This window comes from Talpa europaea (genome assembly GCF_964194135.1).
Source record: "Talpa europaea genome assembly, chromosome: X".
In the NCBI taxonomy this organism is placed as follows: Eukaryota; Metazoa; Chordata; class Mammalia; order Eulipotyphla; family Talpidae; genus Talpa; species Talpa europaea.
Window position 1 is genome coordinate 28,810,170 of NC_140081.1, and position 18,995 is coordinate 28,829,164.

Here is an 18,995-nt window from a genome sequence, read left to right on the forward strand (position 1 = left end):
CTCTGCACCCACAGTGCCATCTAGTGTATAAAAGCCTGGAACTGTTTCACTCCATCACCCCTGACTTTTGTAACTCCACATCCATCTTTTTGGATACTGTGACTCAAGATCTTATTTCTCTGGGTAATTGCATATATTCACAAGGCTTTGGACTCACGCCTGAATGACAAGTTTCTGTCTTTGATTTTCTATCATCCCAGCAGCCTGCATATTTCAGGTGTCAAAAATTACTTGTTGAATAAATGAAAAAGCATACATTTTTGTATAAAGCTTTTCCCCCAAATGTCTTCTTAAACTGGCACTCTGCTGGATCCTGAGACACATTTGTCTCCCAAATGATCTGACTCCTCCAATTCCAGGTGACTTGTAAAGACATATATATTTAATGTCTACCCACAATTAACTTAGGTTTCAGCAAACTGACAGAGAGGTGATATATTTTAAAAGGGAATCTTAATGTTCCTTTACAGTGATTTACTGCTTACCATCTCAGTTGGAAATACTACTGGTAAAAGCCTTCATTTACCTCAAAGTTCATTTCTTATGTTCTAGTAACCCAGATATAGAACCAGGTTTGGGGAGGCCTGAAGCTTATATAACTTGGAAGTTCTTCAAGACAATGAATGTCAAATTATTAAGATAAAATTAGGCTCAGGGCCTTGTCCTGGGGTTCCTTCAGAGGAAGAGCCCTGAGCTTCAGCTTCAATAACTGCATTATCAAGGTAATTGCATCTGTGTTTGTACCCAACACCCAGGTCAACTGATTTTGTTGAGACGTTCATTTTTGGGTCAAATTATTAGTGAATCCCATAATTTCTTAGCCTAGAAATTGTCTAATCCTCAGCCCACTTCACTTCACAGAAGGAGAAAAAGAGGCAAAACTGTTAGGTCCATGATGACCATGTGGTAGGCCTGAAGTGAATTCTACCCCTGTTGCTGCAACTTGGGGTAGCCAATTTGGTCAAATGATCATTATACTCTCATCTTGGATGGCTTGCTGCTTCTAGCACCAACAGTTCAGAGATGGCCAGAAATGACTCCCCCAAATTAGAGGTGCCTTAAGGTTTTTACTCAACTTTAGTCAGTACAGCCCAATAACTATTCAAAAGAGCAATGGGAATGAAAGGTTTGGTTGTCCCTGCCACTAAGACTCATGATAAGGAAAGTTCTCTTATAGACAAAGAGACAATAACCTAAGGCAGGGATTCTAGGTAACAACAATTTACATTTGAATCCCTGCCCCTTCAGTGAAAGAAACACCTGCTGGAGCCCCTGGAGCCTTTTCCAACCTTCATGCTACAGGAAAGTCCAACAGGCTTCCATCTGTCAGTCCATGTTCATCCACATAAAATAACAAGGGAGTGACATGCTACAGCCCAGCAGGCAAGCTGGGGCCAGCGGGATGGCCAAGCTGCCTAGTGGGGGAGTCACATTGGACTGTTATGTAGAAAATATCTATGGAATCACCTTTTCCTTAGAATCCTGAAATGCATAAAAGAATCTCTTCTTTTTAGGAGTCAGAAGGGTCTTGCACGAGGGTTTTCCAATCTCTCTCAGAATTCTATTGAATCCTGCTTCTGCATACAATAGCAAAGCTTATCTGTGCACCTTTCCTGGGATTGTAGCAAACTTATACTTTCAGTCTTTCTGCCATTTTCCCAAAAAGAAAATATCAAGGTGTCATTAGCTGGGGAAGGTACCAAAGCACTAAGGCTGCACACTGCATTGGAAATCTCTCTCTGGCTTCCTCCTAGGGCGGTCCCTAGCTGTGCTGCTGGCATTTGTCAGCTCTTTCCCGTGGCGCTGCAGAATGGAGAAACCAGGTATTCTACTGACCACAGCTATTGACAAGGCAGATAATACGATCACAATTATGGACAGGACTTTATCCTGGTTTGGGCTTCAATGATATCAAAATAAAAGATAAAAAAATTTGGTCAGTGTGAATAATTGTATGTAACATTAAGTATATTAATTTAACCTTACCAAAGCTCAGGAAAGGCAAATGTAAAGATTATCAGAATACTGATTCACTCCCCCATCATAGATATCATTTTATTAGTTACATTAAGTACACTGTTGTTAGTTAAGAAATACTGCATAATCAGTGTCTGTTGCATGGGGTATTTTAATATGTTATGAGAAATATAAAAAGTCATTGTGACTATAAAATGCATCATAATTTTGCATTTGCATAATTTTCTGTTTAAAAACAATGCTCATGATATATTAGCTCTAAAGGCACATACTACTTATTTTTACATAATGCAATAAGTCTATAGAATAAGCAAAAGAAGTGAGCAGACAGAAATTAAGCACTAGGGCGCAAATGAAATGGAGCACAGGGCATTTGAAGCTGATAAATTTGCTTAGAATGGCAATTTGGAGCACAAGGTGAATTCACTCTGTCTCTGAACATTCCCTGCAAACCCATTAAGAGACTTAACAATGTACCACGTCTCTCTGGTACTACATTCATTTTCCCAAATGTCACCTTTATATTCTTAAAATCAAGCTGATAACATCAAGATAGACATCCACCAACTGTTGAACTGCAGATTTAACAGTTCCTATGATATTTTGGAACTTTCACCACACCCTCTGTATTAAGATAATCTTTCTGTAGAACACAAGTAAACACTTTCAGTGACCCATCTTTTATATATACACATCTTCTCAAATTTTCAAGTCTACGCTGAATACTTGTTGAGTCTAAACAGACATCTACATTTATTAAAGATGAAACTCGGGCCTCCCTATTGGCACAGGGGTTAAAGACATAGCACTATCAAGCTATCGCCAGCCACTGCAGCCTGAGTTCGATCCCCAGCCAAGGAGATAACCCACACGGCACAGCAGACCTCTCCTGCCTCACCCTCTGCTCCCTCAGCAGTGTATTTCAGTAGATCCACCTGTTCTGCTTCCCACTCTGTCTCTGGTGAATCCTCTCACATCCCCATACCTCTGGCCTACACCTCAGTTCTTGTATGCATAAATAAATCTTTAAAAAAATAAAATAAAGATGAAACTCTTCTCCCCAAAGACCTGTGGATCACTAACAGCTTTTCTACAGCAGCCACCATGTGTACTGGTTTTCATTCTGAAATGAGCTAACCTGACCTGAATGGAATTGACATCTAAGAAGAGAGAAGTTGGAACGGACCTCACCAGGAGAGGTAGAGCAAATCAACATGAGAGAAGTCCCCAGAGATATAAATAAGTATATCTATCATGGTAAGCAAGAAATCAGTGAAAAGAAAATCATTCAACTGCTCAAACCAAACATCTGCCCAAACTGTGGTGAGGAAAATGGCTCTAAGGGAAAAGGGAAGTCTCTGGCACCAGTGATTTGGACTTGGCTCACCCTTTACTCACCAGAAGACCTTTGACAATTGGCCCCTTTAAGTCTTACTTTCTTCACCTCTAAAATGGGCATAATGAGCCTACCCTTCTGGAATTGTTAGGAATAAATAATACAATAAATGCCTGAGAGAAAGCAAATGCTCAATAAATGTTAATTATTATAAGTTTAGCAACTAAAACTCCAAAGTAAAAAAATTTGTAACCATTTTTCCTTTTTATTGAGGTAACACTGGTTTCCAACCCCGTATCCGATTCAGAGGTATAATTGACACCCTTCAGATGCATGTTGCCACACCACACCCACCACCAAGGCACCCATAGTCCTCCGCCATAATCCACTGTGCTCCCTCCTCCCTTTACTCCCCATTCCAGGCTCCCCCATCCAGTGACCTCAAATCTACAGTCATATTTCCATGGTTAGTTTGGGTTTGGTTTGATCTGTTCCTTTGTTTTGTTTCTCTATATTCCACACATGAAATATTAGGAAACAAAAGTTCTCAGTTTTATTTTTTTTTAATTTTACTTTTATATTCCCCATACAATTGCAACCCCCTTATTTTAACCCCAATCCCAATTCCTCCTTTCCCCACCCCACCCCCAATGTGTGTCTCTGGTTCATAGTTGTTTGTTGATTTTGATTTTTTCTTTCTTATAGCTATTCTTTTTCATGGTCCCTTATTTAGGTTTTCTAGAGTCCTGCTATGAGTGAGACCATCCGGTATTTTTCTTTTTCTTTCTGGCTTATTTTGCTGAGCATGATCCCTTCCTGCGCCATCCATGTTGCTGCAAATTGCATGTGTTTGTCTTTTTTGATTGCAAGTGATGTTGAACATTTTTTCATATGCCTGTTGGCCGTCTGTATTTCCTCTTTGGAGAAGTTTCTTTTTAGCTCTTCTGCCCATTTTTTGACTGGATTATTTTCTTCATTTTTGTTGAGTCTCATCAGCTCTTTGTAGATTTTTGTGATCAGTCCTTTATCATTAGTGTTGTGTGCAAAAATTTTTTCCCAATCAGTGGGTTTTCTCTTTGTTTTGGTTATTGTCTCTTTTGCTGTGCAGAAGCTCTTTAATTTAATGTAGTCCCAGCTGTTTATCTTTGCCTTCACTATCACTGCTTTGGGTGATGTGTCTGTAAAGATGTCTTTGAGGTGCATGTCATGTAGTGTTTCACCTATATTTCCTTCTATATATTTTATAGTTTCAGGTCTTATGTCTAGTTCTTTAATCCATTTTGAGTTGGTTTTTGTGCATGGGGTGAGGTAGTAGTCAAGTTTCATTCTTTTGCATGTAGCAACCCAGTTTTCCCAGCACCATTTATTGAACAAACCAAAAGTTCTCAGTTTTAAATAATTATATTCTAGTTAACTAGTTCTAAAGATTATATTTCTAATTAAGATGTATCACTTACCAATTCCATATTTAGTCTTATAATAAAGCTTCGTAAATTCATCACAGTCACAAAGAAGTACTTTCCTTCCCCACACATTGATGGCAGTTCCTATGGACAGGTCACTATCCTTGTAAAACTCTCGTTGTAATTTTCCATGCTAATGAGGACAAAGGAACACAGTGTTGGTACCACAGACACTCTAAAGGCCTACATACCCCCTTCCCAAAGGAAATACATTACAAAATGAAAACCTTCAATTTTATTAATTATAAGCAAATTTTAAAAATCAAATCCAAAGATAACTAGTCAATATCAACATTTAAAACCATTTTTTTTTTTACTAATGTAGTGCTTGCAACTACCAATGCAATGCCTGTATTTGCACATTCATCTATTTCATTCACAACCAGCCTCACGAGAGAATACATTTCTGGTCCCAGGGAAGTCAAACAGGAAATAGTAATGAAATGTGAGGTTCCTCACCTGGTATTTATCCAACATGTAGCCAGTCACTCGATTCTCTGAGTAGCCACCATATACATTGAGAACAATTCGATCTGTTACCTCACCTGGTTGATAGACTCCAGGTGGGCCAAACTGGAAGACAAAATGAAGACAAGACCTGGTAGTTGGACCCTAAACACCAAGGTGGTCCTGTTGAAAAGCTCCAGAGGAAATCACCTATTGTGTGGTTCTTCTCAGCCATGCAGAGAAAGATAAGATACATACTCCGTCCACCCCTCCTTATGCTTCCTCACCCTCTGTGGGCTGGTGTACACTCTGCCATTCCTTCAAGGCCCTGATATAGCTGCATCTTTTCCCCTGATTGCTGCCATCCTACTGGCCTAGCCAATCCAGACTTCAATAGCACCTACTGCATGGTTTAGACACTTTTTCTGATTCTCTTATTGCTTCATCAGCAGTCATCTTTTCTCTTCACTAAACTACAAAAACGCTCAGAGGAAGATACCATACTTTGCCTTCCTTTCCTTACTCAGCTTACCACACTGCCTGATCCTGAGTTCAGGAAGTATTTGCTGGTCGAGAGAGGGAGTGTGGTGAGGCGGCAAGGATGAGGGAGTGCTGTCATGCTCTAACAGAAACCGTGGCCCAGAGCAAGCCAGGACACTCTTCAGTTGCACACTCCTTGGATGTGGTCCAAGCAGTTGCATGAGCTGCATGGAATATCTTAACTAACTCATATAGATTAATAAAGATTAGCTTATTACACATAGAAGAGAAAGCTGAAACATCCCTGACATGTGTGACATAACATGTAAGTTTTGAAATATGTGAATTTATGAATTGGGGGTGTAAGTAAGCCCAATATAAAAAAAAAAAAAAGTACATCTAGATACATGCTGTTACCTTGTCAGAATGTCAGCTTTATCACAGAACAAAGGACGTTGTGATTGTTAAGGAACACCCACCTTTACTGTTATCTTTCCCCAAGAATGTAAGCTCCATGAAACAGGACTTAATCCATTTTCTTTCTCATTATAACTCCAGAACTGGCACACAGGTGACACTCAATAAATACTTGTTGAGTGAATGAATAAGTAAGGCAGTTGATATCACGGCACACTGCAAATGTCAGCTGTGTCATTAGTATTTTATATTTAGCCTATTTTTCAAGTCATCCCCTGGCACCTCCCGGGCACCTGCTGTGCACACCACACAGCTCCCTCTGGGACAAATGCTGCCTCCTCCCCTCCCCCAACCAAATAACTAGGGGTTGTTTGCATCAGAGATGACTATTACAGTAACCTTTTCAGCAGCACTGAGAGTTAGGTTAAAAAATACTTTATCCAAGTAAGAAATAAAACATAACATAGAGCTATGAAAAAATCCGTGTCTTGAGCGGGGAGAGGCTGCACCCAAGTTACATTAGCTCTCAAATGACCATTAATATCTGTGGAAATCAGCCCAATGACTCTTTTTAATAGTAAATAAAATGCAAAAGCTGCCATTGCTGCTAGCCAGTAGCTACAGATTTTTCGATACTCTCAGGAGAGTCACTGTTAAACATATGCTTGTACACGTGTGTGTGTGTGTGTATACACTGACTATCCAGACCGACAGCATAGTCTCCTCAGTAGACCAGAGGCCACTGCCCTGTCCAAAGCCATGAGCAATAATTTTACTAATAATTTACCATCATGAGACAGATTGTGAACTTAGAGATGAACAGGTACTTTCTCTTGCACTGGACTTTTTTCATTAATGTGCCTTGAGCCCAGGATATTCTAACTCCAATTTGTCATATCTCTGCATTACACTCATAGATGTGTATTAATAGAGGACACAAAATGAAGGTTCTCTAAACACCTGCACTAATATATGGCAACTGTCATCACATAGTCGTAACACATGACATTCCAGACAGTGAGTGACTACAGTCTTTCAGTCTCTGGGAAACCAGGTAAGTGGCTCTGGGCCCACTGCTCACCTTGGGAAGCTTCCCCCTCTGGAGGAACAATGACATGGCATCCCGACCTGAGTTGTGGGGCAGCACTTCTTTGATTTCGATAGTATCATCAGACAGGAAGTAATGCAGGATGAGGTCTCTGCGGTCCCCAAACAGTGAGGTTGAGTCATCCCACACGCAGAAGAAACGCAAAACCTTCCTATCATAGTTAAGGAACTGCGTCAGGGTGTCAAAGGGCTCATAGGGCCGCAAGGGCTCCATGCAGTCCAGCGTCTGCAAACAGAGAAAAGGGCAGCAACAGTTGGGAGCTTTGCATAATCACTCCTGGGACGCAAGCAATTGAACATAAAAGATACCTTTGCCGCAGACTGTCCTGTTATATTTTTAAGAATTTCAAATGAAAATAACAATTTAAAATCATTTAAAGTGGTTAAATCTAATCAATTTTAACCTTAAAAATATAGAAAATCTATTATTATTTTTTCCTGAGAAAGCATACAAGCATACATTGTACAAAAATGAACAATGATGTAATAAATATTAAAAAATAGAGAAAATCAAGCAATAGGGAGCTTTTCATATTAAGCACTATTTTAATCCACTGAAATATACTTCTATGACATTTTTAAAAAGTGACTTGAAATGCTCATTTTAGAACAGACAAAAACTAATGTATAGCGACAGAAATTAGACAAGTAATTGCAACTGGGTTATAGACTGACTGGAAAGGGAGACAATAGAACTTTCTGGGGTAATGGAAATATTCTGTATCTTGATTTTCACATTGGATACTAATCGTATACATTTTTCAAAACTGTCAATCTGTACACTTAAGATTTGTACATCTGAGTCTATGTTAATTACACCTCGACCAAAACCAGTTGGCTTTGCACTGAAAATTCATTCCTGTATATGCTTCTTATTCATCCAAAGATTTTTTTGTGAAGAAAAAGGGGAAAAGAGAAGAAATATTTTCATGGTTTTATTTGCGCAAGAGTTTTAGATAGTAAGGACCTGAAAGACTATGGCAACAGGAGTAGAACAAATGGAGAAGTTTCCAGTCTTCACAGAGCAACCACCTGGGCTCTGTCTCCAACCTCAGAAGCTCTAGCTCTGCAATCTTCTTGATATACCACTTCTCTCTCTGTATGTTCTCAGCCCTTGGTGCAGAATTGCCCCCACTCTATCTGATGTAGCCAAATAGGGTCATTATGCAAGGAAGTGCTCATAGGCAAGGGAGATGTAGTCCCAAATCAGGTTATGTAATCTTATTTGTAAATTCTCAAAATTTTGCATTTGTCCAGGGCAATCTAGGTACAGACTTACCCTGAGACAGGAGGAGACATGACGGCTTCTGGAGGCTCTTCACTCTTCAGGCCTATGCTTGAGACTTAAATGAAATTATGGAACCTCTACTTCCACTGATAGAAAATGTTTCTTTGACATTATGAGGCCGCTAAGAGATGCATTATTGATTATATACCATTGGGGCTCTTTTCAGTTTAAGTTAAATTGTTTAATTTTAACTTTACATTGCAAGGCAGCAAACACTGGAGAAGCAAATGCACTAAAGTCAATAAAAAAAGTCTCTTAAACTCCTAATTTTCTACAGATTGCTATATTTATTGAAGGTTTTTCTCCCTGAGGGAGTAAATGTTAAAATTGATTTCAAGCCGAAAGGAAATTATTTAGATCATTTCTTGGCTGTTCTTGGTATTTATTCTTGACTCCTGGCTCAAAAGATTTTTTTTCTTTATAAACCTATGAAGTTGCACAGTGCTCTGTGTATTTCAAATAATGAATGCATCGTCATTCAAAATCACTATCAGAGAACACTGTTAGTGAATGCATGCAGCCTTATGCAATGGGAGGTAATTCATATGGACCCATTTCTTTTAGGGTTCTGCTGGTGGTAAAGACTTTGTATTTATCTGGAACATTTTATTATGGCATTTGGGAAAAATAAGAATGAACTCAAACCATACAGTTCCTTGCACACCAATATAATGTCATGGTGATTTCACCTTAGCTATTTCAGAATCAACAATATATATTTCTCAGGAAAGTAGCATGTCTACAGCATTAGAGAATAATTCTACTGGGGCTAGGAGAGGCAGGAGTAGATGAATGCTCCTACAGTCAGCTTTTAACAGAGATCAAAGGAGAATTTTATTCTAAATTTTATGTTACCTTTCTGCAAGGAAATGAATTATAAGTTTACAAACAATAAAATTAAGACAAAATTAATGTAAAGGGGTAGAAATGAGAACAGTGGTTATCCCTGGGTGGGGACAGGGACTGACTGGAAAAAGGCATGAAGCAGAAACATTCTATTTTCTTTCTTTTTTTTTTTTTATAGAGGCATGTTTTATTTATTTGTTTGTTTGTTTGTTTGGTTTATACAAGCACTGGGTACAGTCAGAAGCGCAGGAAGGGTGAGAGAATTCACCAGAGCCAGAGCGGGGAGCAGAGCAGGCAGAAGGACCGAAGTACACTGCTGAGGGGAGCAGTGGGCGACAGGAGAGGTCTGTGCGCCATGCGGGACCCTCCTCTGGTGGCAGGGGAGCAGCCGGGGATCGAACCTGCGCCACAGAGGCCGCGGGCAGCTTTGCAACCCAGCGCTCAACCGCTGCGCCACGGGGGAGGCCCCAGGCAGAAACATTGTATATGCTGATTGGGTTTGGATTATAAGGGTGTATGCATTTGCCCACTGAACACTAATTTCTGTGTATTTTATTACATGTAATCTTACTCCAATAAAAAGAGAAAAGGGAAACAAATGACAATAATGAAGTCAGGGTAAGAAGTAAGAAGACTGGTTAGTTATGTTACCTTTCACATGATACATCCCCTTTTGGATGCTCAGATACTTCAGTAAAACATAAAATTTGGGCTAGGGAATCATTTTATTTTTTATTTTTTTAATTTTTTTACATCATTGTTCATTTTTAAACAATATTTGCTTCCCCCCACCCCCACAGGTGTAGTCCCCATAGAGTTTCCTTCACCAAGGCACCCGTGCACCATCACCTCAGTCCCCTGTGCTCCTCCCTCCCACCCTCTGATCGCTAAGGAATCATTTGAAAAATAAAACTTTAGAAAGGCAAAATAACACTACTAACACTGATTCTTTCCTTCCTATACTAACTGGGGTCAGACTTTGAAGACAAACACCCTTTCACAGTGGGGGTACAACAGAATCATGGCCCTCCTTACTCCTCTGGAACATCTCCACACCTGATGCCACCGCAAGGAAGAGTCCTGAGGAGGAAGGAAAAAGCTATACTCCAGGCTTGGTTCTGTATATCAGTAGTACAGAAGCAAGGATTTTTCCCAGTCAGAGTTAGGAGACATGGTAAAAAAATAAGTCAGGTAGTAAGTGTGGGCTCAACTCATAGGAGTGTAGACCACAAAGCCGGTCGTGGCCTTTTAGAAACTGTCCTCAGGGGTAGCTCACGGAAGACTCCCACTGCCTTCTCTCCCTGGAGAGAAATGAGGGCAGGGGCAGTGAGTGAGACATTCCTAATCTGAGGCCAACTCCCAGCCTTCCCTCCGCCCAAAGGACATGGTCCCCAAAATTCTTTCACATCTACATCAGGAGTACTGATACCCCTTATTGACACTCCAAAGGTATCCTCATTCTGAAGACAAGAACTGGACATAACAACCTCTTACCGTTTTCCGTAGATTCAGGTAAGGATCTTCGGGACACTGCTCCGGGGGGTTTAATTTGGTTCCTATTTTCCTCAGAAAGTTTTTTGTGAATGAATCGCAGTCATAAATCCTGAATTTTCGCCCATAAAAGACAATGTCTATGCCAATATTGAAATCATGCATAGTATAATACTGATCATCATCAGGAGGTGGGAGAGAAATCCGATGACGCCGGATACAAGTCCCTATGGCATGAGGTAAAATACAATTATTCCATCTGCGGCTAACAAGGAAGAGGTCACAGCATAACTTGGGAACGACCTGTATGACAGGAAAGTGGGCAAAGGGCCTATTCTTGGAGGCAGCATCAGTATGTTCACACTCGGAGTGTACCAGAGGGAGCTGAGAATTCTGAAGTCGTTATTAACCAGCCTTGCACATTATTAGGGTAGCCCAGGGTGGGAGGGAAGGAGGGTGGTATAAACAGAATGACCGGATGTGCCCAATACTACCACTGTATCTTTTCCCAAAACAAGCAGATTCACCTTCAGCCACTACCATTTAACTGTGAGCATGATGAAGGCACTGAGCCCCCCAAACAGAGTGCTCTCAAAAATGCATATTCTTAGTTAAAAAAAAAAAAAGCTTAATATGGTAGGTGTTAATTCCGGGACTTACAGTACCTACAAGCACGACTGACTTTATGCTGCTTTGAAGCTTCGTGGAATCTTTTTCCCTCTTCCAACCTCTTCTCCCTGCTCCTTTCTCTATAGCCTCTGTCTACCTCTACTCAACCACCCCACCAAGTGACAGCTATGAAAGGCTCCACAGCGTTCTGAACAGAAGTTCTGGATCTCATCACATCCCATCTAACTTTGTGATACCCATTCACTTCTCCTTTTGAGAATATGAACTCAGGGTCTTCAGCTGCACCCCAAATGGTGATGAGCCAGTAGAGGTACATGTAAGGTTTCCTCCTTACATGAGTGTACCAACACCACTACTATCAATATATACCAATAACTTATTGAAACATAGCTGAAACCTGTAGTCACAAATTGTTTAGGGTTTGTGATTTTATCCTACTTGCAAGCTAACAAGTTGGCCTACCATGGTTTCCATGGATGCTGGTAGAAGATACAACGAGCTCTGGTTGGAGATTAAAAGGGCAGTTCCTCACTCACAGAGGTAACAGAACATCAGTATCTTTTGCACACATCTTCTTAGTCCCTATTCCAACTGGGTGACACAACGAGGGTCAGGCAAGTCATGCACATGCAGTGGGTCACATTACAGGAGAGGATCTCTAAGCTTAGGAATCTGAATCTTATATGATAGGCAATAAGCATTTCTGCCTCTTGTCTCAGAGGGAGACACTGTATTAGACTAAATAGCAAGTTGGTTCTGGAAGGAGATGCCACCTTTATCTTCCAAGGCTATGAGCAAACCTGCCCTTTGCTCCAGTGGGAGAGACTGTCTTCCAAAACTGTCTGTAATATAAACATCCTTGAAGGAATAGTCCAGGAAAAAAAGCAGTCTGTGCCTCTGCTGCCAAGAGGCACAAGAAATGCAAGATACCCAGGGCATACCAACCTCAGTAACTGACTGAGACCTGAGAATTTATTCAAAAGCAAAAAGAAAATGAAAAAAGGCAAGCAGAGCATACTGGGGGGTGTGATGGTTCAAGAAAAAAATGACTCGTGTGACCTCTCCTTGGAGGTTTTTTTTTTTTTTTAAATATTTCTCCTTTGTGCTCCAACAGCATCTTATAAAAAAAAATTTATTTATACAAGAGAGGTACAGGCTAGATGTGCAGGAGGGTAAGAGGATTCACCAGAGACAGAGTGGGGAACATAACAGGCAGACTGACAAAACACACTGCTGAGGGAAGCAGCAGGCAAGAGAGGAGAGGTCTGCTGCGCCATGTGGGTTTCTCCCGGGCTGGCCGGGATAGAACTCGTGCTGCAGAGGCTGTGGACAGCTTCACAGTACAGTGCTCAACCGCCTGCACCACCAGAGAGGCCCTTCATGGAGGTATTTTAATATAGAGATGTCAAGCAATCTTCTTATTTTATATTGCACTGAGAATGGCACCTTTTCCTTTAGTCTAGAAATACTTAGAAATGATTCATTCCTTATTCATTAAGGAACACTTAATGACTATCTTTATGTGCCAGGAACTGTGTTGAGCTCTGTTCCATTATTCTACTAATCATCTTTTCACTCTGTTGAGGGGAAATTAACTAAAATCATTTTCATCTTCTTTTCTTTGTAGCAATTTTTAATTACTTGGTACATTAAATTAAAATAATAAAACTATAAAATTAGAACTGGTCTAGAATATTTTTAAATATATTACATAAAAGATGATATAATTTTACTGCAAAAAATTATACTTCAATTAGCCTTTAATTCATGCCACTGAAAACAGTATGCAAATTATTTAGTCATTCAAGATTAGACATTTAGAACAAATTGCATATTAAAACATCTATAAAAGGATGGGCATTTCAGGTATTTTCAGGAACCATTATATACCTTTTAAAAATACTTTTATTGTGACAGTTTTTAAAATCTATGAGATTTATTCAAAAGCCAGGAACTTCTTCAGAAATTCCATCTATCTTGCTTTTTAGACTTCATTAAAAAATTAAATAAGCAAGTTAGTGCTGATTTCTGTGCAGTAAGACTTTGAATAGGAATCCTATTATTTTTCTAGGTGGGAAGAACTGGCCCACCCACGGAGTTTTTAAATAATAATCATAATCACCATCATAGCCCTGGGGTATAGTTTCATATACATTTTCTCATTTAATCTTCTATAATTCCATGAGGCAGATAAGGCAGGTAATTCATATAATGCATAAATATTCAATTTACAGATGAGAAAACCAAAGCTCAGAGTAGTGAAGTGACGTGCCCAGCGTCATACCCTAACAAGTGGCAGAGAAAGATCTTGAACCTGGGTTCTCAAGCTCTAAATACATACCAATCCTCTGTTTGCATTGAACTATATCTTATCATACAGCCATAGGTCACTTAAGTGAAGAAATGAAGGGAGTGCCATGGGCAAATCAGGATAGAAATGGATAGAAAAGCCAGCAGTCACCACGAAAAGAGAGATGATGGAGCCACTCTTCCAAAAGAACAGCCTCTCTATCAAGAGCAAATTTCTGGATAGGGCCCACTTGCCTGCTATAGTGAATCCCTCCAGGGCCAATACCGGTTCCCCTTTCCTTAAAAGCTTGCACACTTAAAAGATCCCCACACTCTTCGTATCTTAGCCCCCTCACTACTCTCACTAAATAGTTCTGAGAAGAGCACAGGAAAGTTCTTTGTGGTAAACCCCACCCCCACCCCCGCTTGAGTGCAGCACTGTGAAGCTGTCCCAGCCTCCGCAGCGCCGGTTCGATTCCTGGCCGGCCAGGGAGCAACCCATATGGCGAGGCAGACTTCTCCTCTCTCACCTACTGCTCCCCTCAGCAGTGTTTTCAGTCCATCTGCCTGTTCTGTTCCCTACTCTGTCTCTGATGAATCCTCTCACCCTCCTGCAACTCTGGCCTGTACCCCAGCTCTTGTATAAATAAAAATAAATCTAAAAAAAAAAAAAAGTCTTGACCAAAAAAAAAAAAAGAAAGAGTCCAACCTATAGGCTGGAAAGAAAAAGCAGATCTAACACTAAACAAGAGAATTTTAATAAGAGGAAATCCAAAGTAACAATTGCATGTTCGCCAGAAAACTAATGCGGGCCATTTGAAAGGTACAGTTGCACATGAGAGCTTTCAATCATATATTTGTGGGATCTCTCAACTGTGTCCTCTGGGGTTGAAATTTTTATTTATTGGCATTTGTGTGTTTAGTCTTCAATGATAAACGGCAGAAACCCTACTAGCAGGAGTTCTAGAATACCAGAGAAAAGGGCAGGATGCCATGTGTTCTGCATACATTAAAGAGCACCTGAGATTATCAAGTTATATAAATGTTACCAAATGGAAAAACAAAAACAAAAATATCATAACTCTCCTTAAATTTTCAGATGTTTATCTTCTTAACTACCCCATAAAGACAATTTAGGCAGATATCCAGGCCTAAGGTGTGTCTGCTTTTAAGCTCTTCCTTATCTTTACATTTTACATCTCTCTTCCTTTTAAAGGTTCTTCTATCTGATTATATTCCATGAGCTTTAACTGTCTAACATCTCTCTGTGATTTAGATCAAAATGATGACATGTCCATTTATGTTTAATGTGTTTTTATTTCATTCAGTCGGGACCTACTTTAGATCTTTTGCTCACAGCACTAAATTTAGTTTTTAGAAATTCACCTTCTAGAATTACCTCTACCTTAATTCTAAATATGTTTAGCTCATTTTAGTAACATTGCAGACCTACAGCACATCCAAGTCTAGAGGCAGGTATTTCTTAGGTAAACAGAATTGCCACCTGTCATCGTGTCTACTAAGTTTGTAGTCTAAAAATGCAAAGAAGCTTAACTGTGACCAGATAGGATAGAGTATCCTTTCCTCCTCTTGGGTTCATTATTATTACTTCAAGGAAATGATTTATTGTCTTATTTTTTTTTAAGATTTATTTATTTATACAAGAGCTGGGGTACAGGCCAGATGTGCGGGAGGGTGAGAGGATTCATCAGAGACAGAGCAGGGAACAGAACAGGCAGACTGATGAAATACACTGCTGAGGGAAGTAGCAGGCGAGACAGGAGCAGTCTGCCACGCCATGTGGGTTTCTCTCCCATCGGTGGGGCTCAAACACATGCTGCAGAGGCTGTGGACAGCTTCTCAATGCAGTGCTCAACTGCCTGCGCCACCAGGGAGGCCCTATTGTCTTTATTTTTATATATCATCATCTTAGGAGTTTGGTTTCATAAGAGTAACATAACTTTTTATGCAGGTAGCCTGTGTCTTGTAGCAAAAAGATAAAAAATGTAAAGTTCAGGACCTCCCTGGTGGTGCAGGAGATAAAGTTTCAGCGCTATCAAGCTATTACCAGCCACTGCGGCATGAGTTTGATCCCTGGCCAGGGAGCTACCCACATGGCACAGCAGACCTCTCCTGTCTTACCTGCTGCTCCCCTGGCTGTGTATTTCAGTAGATCTGCTTGCTCTGCTCCCCACTCCATCTGTGGTGAATCCTCTCACCCCTTCCCCCACTGCACCTCTGGCCTATACCCCAGTTCTTGCATGCATAAATAAATAAAAATATATCTTAAAAAAAAGAAAAATAAGAAAAATTTTAAATTCAACATCTTTGATCATAAGAAACAATAATCCATGCCTGTCCCCACCTTAGCCATTGAATGAGCACCAAAATGTTAGTGTGTCAGGTGCTTTAACGGTTTCTTGCCTAGTTTTCCTTTACATATTCTTATGATTCACTCCCAAATACTGCCCAATTCCTCATCTACCACCTTCCTTCCTCTCTATTTCATGATGTTCCTTTTGATTAATCTGCCTTCCTTTTCCATCTTTAGAAACTTTTTAGGTACCACTCAAATGCCTTCTTCTTTAGTGGATTTTTAGTGGACTTCTCTGTCTCTGATTCCTCAATGTACCTGGTGCCATCTATATGCCTATATTGAGTTATAGACATTATCTGTAACTTTCCATTGCTATTTTTCTTCCTTCAGTCCCTCCATCCCTTCATCAAATATTTATTGAGCAATCACTGTATACCAAATATCTACACACTAGTGACTTTCCTCCACCTTGTTCCATTCAGTGTCAATTCCCTCCTGAATGTTCACCCTCTAGGGTTGTAAGATTTAGCAAATTGAAATACAAGATGCCTGCCAAGTTTGAAATTCAGACAAATAATAATTTTTAGTATAAGTATGTCCCATACAATATTGGTTATGTGGTTATACTAAGAATTTCTCTGTTGTATATCAGAAATTCAAATTTAACTGGGCATCTTGTATTTTAAATGACAACCCTCCCACCCCTCCTCTACTTTATGGGATGTAGTACCTAGCCACAGTATATGCCCAATATGAATTTTTGACTGATTTCTATTTTTAGTTACATTTACTTGATTCAAGTAGACTATATTAGAGTACAAATAAATATATTTATATCATATGTATATATGAAATACTACCCTGTTGGGGACCAAAATAAGTCTCTAATGGAGATAAATGTTCTTAAGCAAGGATGAAGTAAGAACCAAGTAAAAGCTGTTTCTTGACCACAGGTCTGTAGAATCAGAAATTCTGGGGGTGAACCAGGAGATTCTGATGAACTCTCTCAACTGAGAACAACTGGTATAAGCCTTAGCAAAAAAATTATGACATACTTCTAGTCATTATTGTCTCCAAACTAATTCACAGATTAGTTTGCACTTGGTAGTACTTGACAAACAATCATTCTGTTAGCTCATTGGACGGAAAACTATTAGGATGAAACTCCAACATCCTTGGCTGGATGTAACATTGGTTTAACTATATTCCAGCTGAACAGCAAGAAATTCTGTAAGACATCCCACCAAAAAGAGAGCGATATTCTGACAAGAAATGAAAGCAAGCCATGAAGTACAACAGTGACCTGACTTAGAACACACACAGGTTTCACTGCCAACAGGAATTCATAAATGTTAAAAATACGTTGCTCTAATTAATAGTCACATGCAACTGAATGTCTATTTTGGTACCATGTTAAGAGATGCTCCTAGTTTATTCCAAACTCCTCCTTCCCTAAAAATCAGTAGATACTAGGGAAGGCAACAAAAGAGAGGCTAATTCATCCAGGTGTACAATTTCTAAATGGTCAGTTCCACAGAAACAGGTACATCTGCCTTCCCAGTTCATTTGGAAAATATCAAAACCCAAAGGAAGTCTGGGTTACACCCAGCCAAGCATGTTGGAGGTTCATCACAATAGCCCCAACAGAAGCACCATTAGTATGATGTTAATAAACCATATCCTCTTCCCAGGGCCCATAGCACATGAAAAGTAGACCTAGGTCACTCAAGACAATTGAAAAGAAACACTACCTACAGGTCCCCAACCAGATCTGAGGCGCTGGCTCATTAAGCTGTTTCTTCTTCCAAATCATTTAGTATTGGAAAGTTTAAAGAGGTAATTTAAATCCAAAATCACCTCCCTCCAAACATACCTCCTTAACCACAAATAACATATTTCAAGAGAGACGGGTTTCTCACTAAATAAAGCTAATCATAGAGCGGTTATTCATGTTTGCTTCCCACAGGATTTGCTAAATCCTGCCAGGTACCTCCACTCTGCTGACAAATTCAGTCTTGTTACATATCATGATTGCAATGTATTCAGTATATATCCCTTGAGCTGTGTCTTCACTCTGGGAAGTATCTTGATCAGAGAGAGCCAATCAAAAATTCTGAAATTTTCAAAAGAGACTTTAAAATTGTCTTTTACTAAGGTACTTTTTCTGACTCTTTATGAATAATATTCCCTTGTACTTATATAAAAATTATTTCCAAGTAAGTCATTATGACTGTCTTCAATTTACCTTTGGAATCTGCCTACATGAGATTTGAAATCAAAAGCCTGAGACAATTGAAAAGTCTTAATAAAGCCCTTCTGAGATTCTCATAGAGGTTGAATTTCATATTTCATCTTGTATAGTTTAATAAAACTAAGACTCACTGGACAGGGGCCAGTGAACTATAGGAGCTTTCACTTAAAATAAAAGTAATAATAATAAAAAAAATAAAATTCAAGTCACTAATGCAGGTACAGGATAGCCTAAGACATAATTTGTATGAATTTGCGGTTGTGTGAGGAAGGTAATTAAACAAAATAAAGGATTAAGTAAAACCAAATGAACAGCAAATCCTAGAAATATGACTTTAGAACTGAGGGGGAGGGAAAAGGAAGAGAGTGAGCAGGGGAGGCAGCTATGGTGGAGGGCCTTCAGTGTGTTGGCAGTAGGTGTGGTGTGGTGGCATGCATCTGTGGGGGTGTGATCCTACACCTCTAAATCACATACAACATTGTAACTAATAAATGAATTTTTTAAAAAAGCAAAGTTTACCTAGGGGCTACTAGAAAACAGCATTTCAATGAGGATGTAAAAGAAAGTATTATTTTTGCTGAATCGATGCTGTTACTTACCTAAAGAAATACACACAATTTACAAAGGTAGACTTGGAATCAACCCAAATGCCCAAA

At 39.6% G+C, this 18,995-nt stretch overlaps 1 protein-coding gene across 1 annotated transcript in view; it reads right to left on the reverse strand.

Annotated features, from left to right (window-relative positions):
* Positions 1-18,995, reverse strand: part of EFHC2 (EF-hand domain containing 2) — a gene marked incomplete at both ends in the record, with an annotated part of 199,012 nt that overhangs the window by 104,936 nt on the left and 75,081 nt on the right. Inside the window, 4 exon segments of the mRNA XM_084259237.1 lie at positions 4,771-4,909; positions 5,236-5,349; positions 7,202-7,453; positions 10,856-11,079. Of these exon segments, the coding sequence (XP_084115363.1) occupies positions 4,771-4,909; positions 5,236-5,349; positions 7,202-7,453; positions 10,856-11,079 (729 nt within the window).